General features: G+C 43.9%; 1 protein-coding gene across 4 annotated transcripts in view; it reads right to left on the bottom strand.

Annotated features, from left to right (window-relative positions):
* LOC139367621 (AT-rich interactive domain-containing protein 1A-like) overlaps window positions 1-14,747 on the bottom strand; it is a 25,868-nt gene extending 11,121 nt beyond the window's left edge. For 2 of the 4 annotated variants that reach the window (XM_071105905.1, XM_071105912.1), the window contains exons 1-8: window positions 13,532-14,667; window positions 4,896-5,114; window positions 4,129-4,749; window positions 3,813-3,920; window positions 2,846-3,086; window positions 2,449-2,538; window positions 1,955-2,125; window positions 1,051-1,369 (exon numbers count right to left, since the gene is read on the bottom strand). In XM_071105905.1, coding sequence (XP_070962006.1) covers window positions 1,051-1,369; window positions 1,955-2,125; window positions 2,449-2,538; window positions 2,846-3,086; window positions 3,813-3,920; window positions 4,129-4,749; window positions 4,896-5,114; window positions 13,532-14,446 — 2,684 coding nt within the window. In that variant the 5' untranslated portion in view covers window positions 14,447-14,667. Of the gene's footprint in view, window positions 1-1,050; window positions 1,370-1,954; window positions 2,126-2,448; window positions 2,539-2,845; window positions 3,087-3,785; window positions 3,921-4,128; window positions 4,750-4,895; window positions 5,115-13,531 lie in introns of all 4 variants that reach the window. The other 2 variants (XM_071105899.1, XM_071105890.1) reach the window with 2 other exon arrangements.

Genomic DNA, 14,747 nt, shown 5'->3' with positions numbered 1-14,747 from the left:
CAATGCGGGAGTGGCTTCGGCACAAGTCTCGGAATGTCCTTGAGTGGTTCAGCCAGAGCCCGGACTTGAACATCTCTAGCAAAACCTAAAAATAGCTATGCAGCGATGCACCCCATCCAACCAACAGAACTTGAGAGGATCTGCAGAGAAGAATGGGAGAAACTTCCCAAATACAGGTGTGCCAAGCTTGTAGCGTCATACCTAAGAAGACTCGAGGCTGTAATCGCTGCCGAAGGTGCTTCAACAAAGTACTGAGTAGAGGGTCTGAATACTTATGTAAATGTGATATTTCAGTTCTTATTTATAATAAATAATCAAACATTTCTAAAAAACTGTTTTTGCTTTGTCATTATTGGGTTGTGTAGCTTGATTAGGAAAAAACAACAACAATTTAATCAATTTTAGAATAACATGCTGACCACGCCGCCCACGCAAGCATTGCAAAATTAATATACATATTATACATGTTATTCAATCATTGAATCCAGACTGCTCGCACATGTCTGCATAGCCAGACACTAAAATAGAACTTGGTTCTATTTATGACGCACTGCAAGTCCTGCCTCTCCCATCTCCTCATTGGTTTATAGGAGCATATAACCACGTGTGGTCCAGTCCAGTTGGTAATGGTAATGCACCTTAAAGTTGGTTGCCAACCACCATATGCAGTCTAAAGAAGAAGCCTGAAGGAGGAGAGATTACTAGGAAAAAAACTTGTTTTACCCTTTTATCTGTGGATTAATTGTCGGAGTAGAGGACCTTGTGCATTTCAGGTAAAATAACAACCCAATGTTTATATCCCAGGACAAATGTTTATCCTTTTCTTTTATCCTGTCCCCAAATGAATATTGTTGGTTCATTTTGATATTTTAACCTACGTGTCCTGATCGCGTCTAGTGTGGGTGGACAAAATCAACATGCGTGCGAGCAAGCTGTCTGGTCAGCCTGTAAGGCTGTAACATAACAAAATGTGGAAAAAGTAAAGGGCTCTGAATACTTTCCGAATGCACTGTACATGTGTAATATGGTTTAGTAAAAAGTATAGTGTACCTGCTGTGTATGGAGTTGGTAGCTGCGTGTTGCATGACTACAGCTGCAGCCTCCTGGGCCTTCCGGTTGAGGCCGGGGGGAGGGCACATCCCTGAGCCCACCTGAGGTGGCATGTTACCCATGTTGGGTGGCATGTTGGGCCCCATGTTGGGGCCATAGGGACGCACTCCCACCTGGCCCGGAGGCATTCTACCAGGGGGAATGCCTGCAAATGGCAGCCCCCCTTGCCCAGACATGGGGTTGCCAGGGTTCATGGGGTTGCCCATGCCAGGGTAGTTGGCATTGGGCATGTTGTTGTATCCAGGTTGCCGGGGATAACCTGTAATAGAATGGACAAAAACAATGTGTGTAAAAAATGTATTTTAAAAAATAAAAATAAACACTGCTCTGGTGACATTGGGAAGATTAGTTATATGCGCAAAACAACAAACTAAATCTTTAATCAACTTGGGGTTCTATTGTGAAAGGTGTACATGACTGCTAATGTCTGTTGAAGCTATGCAAGGCACTATTCCGAGCTGACAGTGGATTTGTGCACACTGAGCTATGAGCCCGCCATCATAGTGGCAGCTCTACTGACAGGGGGGCTCTGCTATGTCAGCTGACTGTTCTCCATGGCTACAAATAGCTGCGCTAGGCTCAGAGAGGGAGGGATGAGCTGATAGGAGGGAATTCCTATGAGGCAAAAATACATATTCCATGGATTTGGCTGGGGGAACAAACAAGAAGCAACTTGACAGGATGGTGAGATAATTAAGTGGGAAGCATTTATACATTGGCAGTCAAAATGATTAAAAGTCTATTTGGTATATCAACTGAGTTGTTATTTTTCAAGTGCACCAAATGTTGATATTTTGCCACCAGCCCCTTTCCTTTGTTGCACAGTGTAACCCACAGAACTCACCTTGTGGGCCATACTGCCCACCCTGAGGTCCGTAGCCCCCCATGGAGTTGTTCTGCTGCTGATAAGGTCCCATCCCAGGGTGCATCTGGCCTCCAGAGGACTGTCGGGGTGACAGGGGAGAGGCAGACTGTGGTGAGCCGTAGGGGGGCATCTGGTTTCTCTGCATGAACCCTGGCAGGGTCAGAGAAGAGAGGGTGAAAGAGATGTTAATCCTCCAACAAAACACTGGAAATCTCTCATAAGACACACCAGAAGGCTTCGGTACAGAAATTTGCCAGTATTTACTTAGAACGTACATGGTAAAAAATGGCAATTACATGTAATATTATTTGAAGTACCAGAAAGTACCTATTGTTACCATACAATTTTCTGGTAACTACCAGGTACCATAAAAGAAAGTGCAGCCAAAGTTGCATTAAAACAGAACACTGTCAGTGATCCCTGCAGAGCGGGGTAGTACTGTGTGAGGGGATTCTCAGTTAGGGTGAACTCACCTCTGTCCTGGGCCATGGGAGACTGGCTCATGGCGGGGTGCAGACTCCCGTCAGACTGAACACTCGATGGTCTAGGGGGCATCTGGGTCCCTAAACAACAGAAGGGTCGTCTCAGTATGTAAATAAGAAGTCTGAGTAGGAACAAGGCCACAAATGTCACTACTTAAATATTGTTAACTAAGGGACACTCAAATTAATCCAACAAAATGACCATAGATTGAAACAGTGGAGCAACTGCAGCCAAGCACGGTATCGTTTTAAAAGATTATTGGCTGCAGTAGCTCCACTGTTTCAATCTATGGTCATTTTGTTGTCATCGTGTATATGTATAACAAATTGCATGTGTCCTAGTACATGTCAGAAAAACCCATGTATGTGTGCGCACTCGTGTGTTCACCTGGCATTGTGGCGGGTGAGAGGGGTCCTGTGCGGGAGGTGGTGGCACTGGCAGGGGAGCCGGCGGGCGACGGCGAGGGCCCTCGGATGCCTGGCAGATGGGGAGAGGTGTGGGGCGAGAAGGGCGACTGGGCCAGGTTGCTCTGCTCACCCTGGCTGCTTGACACACCTGAAGTGCTCACGCCAGGACTCAGAGCGCCATCCGTGCCCGTGGGCAGGTCATCGATGGAGCCTGAGAGATCCTGCAGACACACAAGACAGGAGAGAACAGGGCCTATGGTGAGGAGACGCTGTGGAAAAACGCCGGCCTGATGGAATCGACATGACAGCCATTAGCTGACTGTACAGTTAGCAGTGAGACGTCTTGATAACGACTCCATGCACTTCCTGTAGCTCTGTCTACTAGCACAACAGAAACACATACAGGATGCAAGCACAATTTAATCTCCTCAGTCTAGGAAAGCATGGCAGCACACTTTCTACTAGGTTTGGAGACATGTGACACACATCGTTATGGTTATTGATCTTGTCGAGGAAAAGAGAGAGCATATTAGAGCAGGGGGTTGTCATGGTTACGATGGATGTCTGCCGACTCAGCACGGAGCAGCCCTGCCATGTAAATTTGATACAATCTATACCGTCGCTTTCGCTCTCATTTTATCCAGGCCCGAGCTCTGGTCAAATGTACTAATATTCATCTCCCAGACTGTCACACAACATTTCTGCAAGTTCGCTACGCATGCTCAATGACATCTACAGACACACACACACACTCAAATGCCATACAAAATAAACACGGGTAGCATTAATTAACCACAACACCACACACACCGGTTTGACTATGTTAAGACTAAAATGGGTCATGGAATCACGCAAACATGTTTCAATGCATTATGATTTCAGAACAATGTAATAATTAGATTTATAGGCGTATAGTATACCTTTGCACAGGTTGGGTGAGGACTCACCGGTAGGCTGGACGGCCGGCCTTGTACGCTGACGTCCTCCGAGCCACTTTTGGGCTGGTTGGAGGGAGGGGCGCTAGACTGGGAACTGAACGAGTCCTGGGATATCTCCTGGGGGAGAGAACAAGACAATCGGAATTGAAGAGCATTCACATACACATATATGCGTACATGAGAATACACAGTGACCATACCAATGCCTTCCATCTGCTGAGCAAGTATGGCAACCGGTACTGCACGTTCAATGACGATATCAAAGGTACCTCAATCATAAAACATCAATTGTGTGCGTGCACACACACACCAAATTCAGTTGTACCTGCTGTGGTGGAGGGAAGCGTTGGTAAGGTGACTGCTGTGACTGTTGCTGTTGTTGCTGTGGAGGATTCTGGGAGTAGGATGCAGGCTGGACCTGTGGATGCTGGCTGTGACCTGGTGGTTGCTGAGGGGGTTGAGCGGGTGTCTGGGGTTGCTGCTGCTGTGTGGAGAGCTGCTGTGGGCCCTGCGTGGGTGGATAGCTAAGCTGGGGCTGCGACCCTGCTGGGACCTGGGAGCTGGCCTGCTGTGGTGGCTGGCTGGGAGGCCCCTGCTGCTGGGGGTAAGGAGGCTGACCAGACTGGGTCTGAGCCTGGACAGGGCCCTGGGAGTAGGGAGTTTGAGACTGTGGGGGCCCTTGGGATGGACCTGGCTGCGGGCCCTGGGACTGGGGGGGCATATGGGGCTGCGGATAGGGCGGCCCACCCTGGGCATGTGAGGATGACGTCTGGGAAGGGTGGGGCTGCTGAGGGTAGGGTGTTTGACCACCCTGCTGTCCTGGAGGTGCTTGGGGGTAGGGCCCTTGCTGCTGGCCTGGGTGTGAAGCCTGGCCCTGTTGGCTGTAGTAGGGCCCTTGGCCCAGAGGCCCATAGCCTCCTGGTCCCTGCTGTCCATAAGATTGCATCTACACACAAATACATACCAAAGTTAGAAATCAAACAAATGGGTAGGCATATGATAAGCAAGCCATATAGTAGTGTGTGAAGAGAAGGAGGGCTGATTTCGGTGTGAGAGAATGTAGGATTAAGTCAGCTTGATGACACCACTGACCTGCTGCCCGTAATGCATGCCTCCCATAGCCCCAGGGGTGCGGCCCTGAATGGCCACCGGGTATCTCTGGGAGCTAAGTGGACCGTAGCCTTGGCCCGGGTATGCATGACCCTGCTGGGCTCCTGGGGGAGGCCCCTGCCCAGGCTGTTGGGAGTATGGACTGCCCCCAACATACGGCTGGCCTCTCATTTTAGCCATCGGATCCATTGCACCTGGGGGCTGTGGAGCAGAAGATCAAATACATGAACAACACTTCATAACATGAACACTATAAAAAATTATGAGAGGTGCGGGTGACAGGATGTACCATAGATCACAAAAGACTTGGATACGGGCAGATGACTACACTATAGTTTATAGGCACTTTAATTATCTAGCAGGGGTCTCTCATGCAAGCCAACTCACACATTTCAAGTTTCCCAACACAGCAAGAGCTATAGGGATGCATTTTCCCATCCGGATAGGTACAAAAGCAGAAAATATGACAGAAGGCAAGAAGGCAATAGAACACGTGAATGCATTACAAGAGCCAAGGCCTGTTATTACATTTTTACCACGATCATTAATCTTTTTTGTGCCATAGTTATGGAGCAATATATATATGGCCAATACGGAGCTATATATATATATATATATATATATATATACTTTGCGACCTTTTGCCACATTTCAGGCTTCAAACATAAAGATATAAAACTGTATTTTTTTGTGAAGAATCAACAACAAGTGGGACACAATCATGAAGTGGAACGACATTTATTGGATATTTCAAACTCTTAACAAATCAAAAACTGAAGAATTGGGCGTGCAAAATTATTCAGCCCCTTTACTTTCAGTGCAGCAAACTCTCTCCAGAAGTTCAGTGAGGATCTCTGAATGATCCAATGTTGACCTAAATGACTAATGATGATAAATACAATCCACCTGTGTGTAATCAAGTCTCCGTATAAATGCACCTGCACTGTGATAGTCTCAAAGGTCCGTTAAAAGCGCAGAGAGCATCATGAAGAACAAGGAACACACCAGGCAGGTCCGAGATACTGTTGTGAAGAAGTTTAAAGCCGGATTTGGATACAAAAAGATTTCCCAAGCTTTAAACATCCCAAGGAGCACTGTGCAAGCGATAATATTGAAATGGAAGGAGTATCAGACCACTGCAAATCTACCAAGACCTGGCCGTCCCTCTAAACTTTCAGCTCATACAAGGAGAAGACAGATCAGAGATGCAGCCAAGAGGCCCATGATCACTCTGGATGAACTGCAGAGATCTACAGCTGAGGTGGGAGACTCTGTCCATAGGACAACAATCAGTCGTATATTGCACAAATCTGGCCTTTATGGAAGAGTGGCAAGAAGAAAGCCATTTCTTAAAGATTTCCATAAAAAGTGTTGTTTAAAGTTTGCCACAAGCCACCTGGGAGACACACCAAACATGTGGAAGAAGGTGCTCTGGTCAGATGAAACCAAAATTGAACTTTTTGGCAACAATGCAAAACGTTATGTTTGGCGTAAAAGCAACACAGCTGAACACACCATCCCCACTGTCAAACATGGTGGTGGCAGCATCATGGTTTGGGCCTGCTTTTCTTCAGCAGGGACAGGGAAGATGGTTAAAATTGATGGGAAGATGGATGGAGCCAAATACAGGACCATTCTGGAAGAAAACCTGATGGAGTCTGCAAAAGACCTGAGACTGGGGCGGAGATTTGTCTTCCAACAAGACAATGATCCAAAACATAAAGCAAAATCTACAATGGAATGGTTCAAAAATAAACATATCCAGGTGTTAGAATGGCCAAGTCAAAGTCCAGACCTGAATCCAATCGAGAATCTGTGGAAAGAACTGAAAACTGCTGTTCACAAATGCTCTCCATCCAACCTCACTGAGCTCGAGCTGTTTTGCAAGGAGGAATGGGAAAAAATGTCAGTCTCTCGATGTGCAAAACTGATAGAGACATACCCCAAGCGACTTACAGCTGTAATCGCAGCAAAAGGTGGCGCTACAAAGTATTAACTTAAGGGAGCTGAATAATTTTGCACGCCCAATTTTTCAGTTTTTGATTTGTTAAAAAAGTTTTAAATATCCAATAAATGTCGTTCCACTTCATGATTGTGTCCCACTTGTTGTTGATTCTTCACAAAAAAATACAGTTTTATATCTTTATGTTTGAAGCCTGAAATGTGGCAAAAGGTCGCAAAGTTCAAGGGGGCCGAATACTTTCGCAAGGCACTGTATATATATATATATATATATATATATATATATCAAATTGTGTTAAACTATAGTTTTGGGAAGTCGGTTAGGACATCTACTTTGTGCATGACAAGTCATTTTTCAACAATTGTTTACAGACAGATTATTTCACTTATAATTCACTGTATCACAATTCCAGTGAGTCAGAAGTTTACATACACTAAGTTGACTATGCCTTTAAACAGTGTGGAAAATTCCAGAAAATTATGTCATGGCCTTAGAAGCTTCTGATAGGCTAATTGACATAATGTGTCAATTGGAGGTGTACCTTTGGATGTATTTCAAGGCCTACCTTCAAACTCAGTGCCTCTTTGCTTGACATCGGAAAACCAAAAGAAATCAGCCAAGACCTCAGGAAAAAAAATTGTTGACCTCCACAAGTCTGGTGCATCCTTGGGAGCAATTTCCAAACACCTGAAGGTACTACGTTCATCTGTACAAACAATAGTACGCAAGTATAAACACCATGGGACCACGCAGCCGTCATACCGCTCAGGAAGGAGACACGTTCTGTCTCCTAGAGATGAACGTACTTATGCGAAAAGTGTAAATCAATCCCAGAACAACCGCAAAGGACCTCGTGAAGATGCTGGAAAAAAACGGTACAAGAGTATCTATATCCACAGTAAAACGAGTCCTATATCGACATAACCTGAAAGGCCGCTCAGCATGGAAGAAGCCACTGCTCCAAAACCGCCATAAAAAAAGCCAGACTACGGTTAGCAAATGAACATGGGGACAAAGATCATACTTTTTGGAGAAATGTCCTCCGGTCTGATGAAACAAAAATGGAACTGTTTGGCCATAACTACCATCGTTATGTTTGGAGGAAAAAGGGGGAGGCTTGCAATCCGAAGAACACCATCCCAAATGTAAAGCAAAGGGGTGGCAGCATCATGTTGTGGGGGTGCTTTGCTGCAGGAGGGACTGGTGCACTTCACAAAATAGATGGCATCATGAGGGAGGAAAATGATTTGGATATATTGAAGCAACATCTCAAGACATCAGTTAGTTAAAGCTTGGTTGCAAATGTGTCTTCCAAATGGACAATGACCCCAAGCATACTTCCAAAGTTGTGGAAAAATGGCTTAAGGACAACAAAGTAAAGGTATTGGAGTGGCCATCACAAAGCCCTGACCTCAATCCCATAGAAAATGTGTGGGCAGAACTGAAAAAGCGTGTGCGAGCAAGGAAGCCTACAAACCTGACTAAGTTACACCAGCTTTGTCAGGAGGAATGGGCCAAAATTCACCCAACCTATTGTGGGAAGCTTGTGGAAGGCTACCCGAAACATTTGACCCAAGTTAAACAATTTAAAGGCAATACTACCAAATACTATTAAGTGTATGTAAACCTCTGACCCACTGGGAATGTGATGAAAGAAATAAAAGCTGAAATAAATAATTCTGTCTACTATTATTCTGACATTTCACATTCTTAAAATAAAGTGGTGATCCTAACTGACCTAAGACAGAATTTTTACTAGAATTAAATGTCACAAATTGTGAAAAACTGAGTATAAATGTATTTGGCTATGGTGTATGTAAACTTCCGACTTCAACTGTATGTATGCATGTATGTATGTATGTATATATATATATATATATATATATATATTATATATATATATATATATATATATATATATATATATATATATATATATATATATATATATATATATATATATATATATATATACACATACACAGTGGTGCAAAAAAAGTATTTAGTCAGCCACCTGTGCAAGTTCTCCCACTTAAAAAGATGAGGCCTGTAATTTATCATAGGTACACTTCAACTATGACAGACAAAATTAGAAAACAAATCCAGAAAATCACATTGTAGGATTTTTTATGAATTTATTTGCAAATTATGGTGGAAAATAAGTATTTAGTCAATAACAAAAGTTTCTCAATACTTTGTTATATACCCTTTGTTGGCAATGACAGAGGTCAAACGTTTTCTGTAAGTCTTCACACACTGTTGCTGGTATTTTGGCCCATTCTTCCATGCAGATCTCCTCTAGAGCAGTGATGTTTTGGGGCTGTTGCTGGGCAACACGGACTTTCAACTCCCTCCAAAGATTTTCTATGGGGTTGAGATCTGGAGACTGCCTAGGCCACTAGGCCTTGAAATGCTTCTTATGAAGCCAGTCCTTCGTTGCCCGGGCAGTGTGTTTGGGATCATTGTCATGCTGAAAGACCCAGCCACGTTACATCTTCAATGCCCTTGCTGATGGGAGGTTTTCACTCAAAATCTCACGATACATGGCCCCATTCATTCTTTCCTTTACACGGATCAGTCGTCCTGGTCCCTTTGCAGAAAAACAGCCCCAAAGCATGATGTTTCCACCCCCATGCTTCACAGTAGGTATGGTGTTCTTTGGATGCAACTCAGCATTCTTTATCCTCCAAACACGACGAGTTGAGTTTTTACCAAAAAGTTATATTTTGGTTTCATCTGACCATATGACATTCTCCCAATCTTCTTCTGGATCATCCAAATGCTCTCCAGCAAACTTCAGACGGGCCTGGACATGTACTGGCTTAAGCAGGGGGACACGTCTGGCACTGCAGGATTTGAGTCCCTGGCGGCGTAGTGTGTTACTGATGGTAGGCTTTGTTATTTTGGTCCCAGCTCTCTGCAGGTCATTCACTAGGTCCCCCCGTGTGGTTCTGGGATTTTTGCTCACCGTTCTTGTGATCATTTTGACCCCACAGGGTGAGATCTTGCGTGGAGCCCCAGATCGAGGGAGATTATCAGTGGTCTTGTATGTCTTCCATTTCCTAATAATTGCTCCCACAGTTGATTTCTTCAAACCAAGCTGCTTACCTATTGCAGATTCAGTCTTCCCAGCCTGATGCAGGTCTACAATTTTGTTTCTGGTGTCCTTTGACAGCTCTTTGGTCTTGGCCATAGTGGAGTTTGGAGTGTGACTGTTTGAGGTTGTGGGCAGGTGTTGTTTGTACTGATAACAAGTTCAAACAGGTGCCATTAATACAGGTAACGAGTGGAGGACAGAGGAGCCTCTTAAAGAAGAAGTTACAGGTCTGTGAGAGCCAGAAATCTTGCTTGTTTATAGGTGACCAAATACTTATTTTCCACCATAATTTGCAAATAAATTCATTAAAAATCCTACAATGCGATTTTCTGTATTTTTTTTTCTCATTTTGTCTGTCATAGTTGAAGTGTACCTATGATGAAAATTACAGGCCTCTCATCTTTTTAAGTGGGAGAACTTGCACAATTGGTGACTGACTAAATACTTATATATATATATATATATATAATAATAATAATCTCAAATGGAGGGCAGTCTGCCCAATCTTAAATAAAAACATCCTTAGCTGTGCTTCTGTTTGGTTCGAGGCCAAGCCGGTTTCCCATTTGGGGGGGGGGCAATTCTGGCTCTGAATGAATGACATCATAAATGGAGGGAGAAGTAGCCTACTCACTGTTCTCTGTTATGATGCGAACACAACTATGAGTCAGGTATCGTCTCAATGGAGAAAGTTCTCTTAAATCTCTAGGCCTCCATCTCCTCAACGTTATAATTTCACTCTGTAAAATCGCTAACCTTAGGCCTATCCGTTTAACTTGCTCAACTCAAAACAACCTAAACAAGGGTCATCAAAAGATTCCATGTCGATAACAACATTAATAACAACAAATGGACAAGCTAATTAAAACATAAGCATTCATTTACCACAGTCGATTCTTATGGGCTTGGATTCTTTATCTGTACCCTTGTCAATGCACACTGCTAAACAAAGGCCTTTAGAAATGGAGGGCAAAAAGCGTTTCTTGACATTTCCCAGCTTCCAGATAATTAATTGAAATAAATAAAAGCAGCACATGGCTAATCTGCATAAGACAGAGTGGAGACTCCCTAGGCGGGGGAGAGGCGGCTGGACGGTCTCTGTGATTGGCCAAGGGGGTTAGAAGGAATTCTTAGTCACACAGAGACAGAGTGGCACATGAGATACAGCAGCTACTCATGCCACACACACGGCTCATGTTCACCTCACTATGCAGTGTCAACACAGGAATGTCATTGATAGATAAACCCATCAAATGGGACATAGTGGATGATGTCTCCCTAACATGTTAACATTGGCATGCATTACCATTACCAACCTAACAAAGATCCTATTGATGACCAAAACATTGTCAGGTAGAAGTAAAGGTGAGTGAGTATTACTGCTTTAATATGCTAGTGAGTTATGGCATGTAACCAAAGACAACTGGGCATCCATCAGATTGGCCACACTGTTCGAAGCATGTATATATATATATATATATATATATATACACATATTTCATGACAGTTGGTTAGTTCTGGGCGATATTCATGCGTAGATAAATCTGCTCTGACGACCTCAGCTTTCTATGATATATAAAGTGGTCACGCCCAAATATGATTGCGCCAGATTGGGTTCTCAGGTACTGCAGCAAGTTCTTGTTGTAGCCTACATAAGGGTTCCCCAAACTTGGTCCTAGGCCCCCCCCCGGGTGCACGTTTTAGTTTTTGCCCTAGCACTACACAGCTGATTCAAATAACCAACTCACCATCAAGCTTAGTATTTGAAATCTGCTGTATAGTAAAAGAGCAAAAACCAAAACGTGCACCGAGGGATGCCCCATGACCGAGTTAAGGAAACTCTAGCCTACAGTGGATCAAATTCAGTTGCTTCCAAATGTGAAAAATCCTGTCAAAATGGTCTGCGAACCTGACCTTCAAATAATGTTATTTTAGCAATGTCTTTATTTCATTCATATCACACCCAGTCTTTGATCCTTCAAATTGTTGTGTTAAATGTTTAAATGTGTATGATGGATTGCTCATCATCTGGCATCTAGTGTACACATCTCAACCACTAAGAAAAATTCCTTCGTTTCAAATTTGTAGCTCATAAATGCATGGTGCAGATACAAAAACTATTTAAAAGGACTGTAATAATACATTATTAACTTGAGTGATTTACCTTGTCACTTTACTTTGATCCAAAATGAGAGGAGATAGTGGATGCTTAACAATGAGGGTCAAGATACTATAGCCATTTTCATCTGCCTTTCTTTATAGGATGGTGCAAATACGGTTAGGAACTTATACGTGAAGGCTACAAAGTTCCGTAAACTCTTCTATTTGCCATGTTGGTCACGGTTGCAGTTTTGTTTATGAATCTAGAAATTCAACAGGTATGGGTTAGGCTATAGCATGTAAAATAAAATAAAATAAAAAACAGTGCCACAGAAAATGGCACACAATATCAAACTGGATTGACAAAAGTTAAAAGTAATTAACTTGATCAATGGGCCAAACTCTGATCATCTCTCATTATAGAATGCATGTGGAATAGTGCAAACAGGCGTGTCATACGTGTGGGAAACAGATGATTGCAAAGTAGTAATTTAGAGAAATTGTCAAAAATGCGTTAAGTATGAGCACTCATGGATTTGTGCAGTGTGGAGGAGTGCACTTATCAGGATTTTTTTTGCTTTACAGCATATGCAATTATAAATGGCCAAGAGCACAGGATGAGGAGCCAATCAGATCTCAGCTAGCATGTCAAACCAAGACCAACTGTCTACTGGGTTTGACAGCAGGATTTTTACCTCCACAATTCAAAACCCAGAGCAAAGCAACCTGCAGTCAGTCACTCAAATCACTAGGCCAATGTTTACATGCAGAATGCAGTGGTGGAAACAGTTCCTGACATCAGAGGCGCCAAATGACACTCATAAATAGGCCAGTGTGTGTTGATTAAAATGTAACATTTTACATAATTTAGTTACTCGTACGGTCCACTTAAAATCACTTTCAAACACACGTGTACACTTGAGTCTAGGCTAAATCTGTGTTCTGGGCTTGCTAATGCTGTGCATTGACTTCACAATTTCCATAATGATCAAAACAGACTTGTGGACATAAAAATGTATAGTCTATTCATAAACATTAAACTGTATTACAAAACGACTGACGTTAGCATTGCAAACGATAAGAAATACACTATTAAGGAATAACTGTTTAATTACGTTATATACCGTCCTTCCGAGAAACAAGTCTGAGTAATGAATATAGGCCTTTAGAGCTTTTTCACCTCTTTCAAGATTCGGGCCTCACTTCTCTCAACGTTCGAAGTTCAATCTCATAAGGAGGATTGCCGAAGAAGAGTTGCCTGAAAGTGATAGAATTCATACCAACTAAATAAATACTGTTTAATGTGATGGTGTTGGAAAAACGAGAGGCAGCCATTTTAGAGTGTCTTTGCAAGCGAACTGGCTTGCAACAATGGCTGGCCTGTTACGTTGTGAATTACATACATAAGATTACACCAAATGTACAGTAAAAAAGATTCGTTAGAACATGGGCCTTTACCTGGCTTCTACCTAGGGGTTGCCCTGTACTTCCAGGGCTCATAGGCGGCGGATGATGGGTCCTTTGTTGCCAACCCGGATTTCCCCCTCCATACTGACCGCTACTGCCCGTGTCTGTTGGTCCCTTACTAGCTCCTTCCTGATTACTATATTCACTAGATGGGTAATTTGGATATACCCGCGTGGAGCTCGGAGAGGTTAGGAGCTGGTTGAGGGTTGGGGTAGATGTTGGCTGTGGATTCCCCATATTATATCTCTGATTGTTGTAAGATGCAGCCATTGCTGTGGGTCCTCCTGTTGGTTGCTGCTTAACGTTAGCTGGCTGTCCCCCAGCAGCCGGAGCCTGGGTATTACGCGAGGAGTTCATGCCGTATCCTTGGCCAGAATAGGGAGTTCTGTTCGGGAATGGATTGTAATTGTTAAACTGGTGGTTAGAAAAGCCATGATCGTGCGAATTGGGTTGATATGGGTCCATCATATTGCTCGACTGCACGGCTGGACCTGCAGCAGCTGCCATGCCAGGGCTTTGTTGTCCGCCATGTTGATGAAAAGGGGCCCGGCCGTAGTGTTGACTGTATCCATAAGAAGGTGGAGGAAAACCGGACCCATGGTGGTGTACCATCCCGGGATGGTTATTCCCCTCGGATCCGATGGAATCATTCTGATTATTAATAGTCCTGGACGGGTTCCCGTTCCCGTTCTTCATCTCAGGTTCCCCTCCTCCCCCTGCATTTCCAACATCGGCCCCGTCCTGCAGATCCCCCCGGCCCGGAGATCCGCGCTCTAATCCCGACTGCTTGTTTTCCTGCTGCTTTTCCCCCAGTATAGAATCCTCATTTGGGTCTCGATCCGGCTTCTTTAGTTCGGAAGGCGGGCTTGTGTTGAGAGTGGCGGCGCTGGCGACCTGAGCGGCCATAATACCCCCCTCTCTCGGCGAGTCAGTCACAATCAAACGCTAGCATTGAATATAAATAATTGTTTATAACCATTTATCCTTGTCCCGATTCATTCCCACCCCTTTCACCGGACCGAATCCGGTTGTCTCCTGATTCCGATGTGAAAATAATTGGACACGTAATAATAAACCTCAAGGATGCATAAACATACATATATTCTGGGGGTTCTATTACTGAGCGAGAGTAGACGCAAGGAACGGAGCGAACCAGCACGAGGCTCCGCGAGATACAGCCATTTTACTGAGCCGTACAGGCAGAAGT

The sequence above is a fragment of the Oncorhynchus clarkii genome, chromosome 2 (assembly GCF_045791955.1).
Source record: "Oncorhynchus clarkii lewisi isolate Uvic-CL-2024 chromosome 2, UVic_Ocla_1.0, whole genome shotgun sequence".
NCBI lineage: Eukaryota > Metazoa > Chordata > Actinopteri > Salmoniformes > Salmonidae > Oncorhynchus > Oncorhynchus clarkii.
The sequence above is the reverse complement of the archived record's forward strand: the minus strand, read 5'-3'. Positions and strand labels throughout refer to the sequence as shown.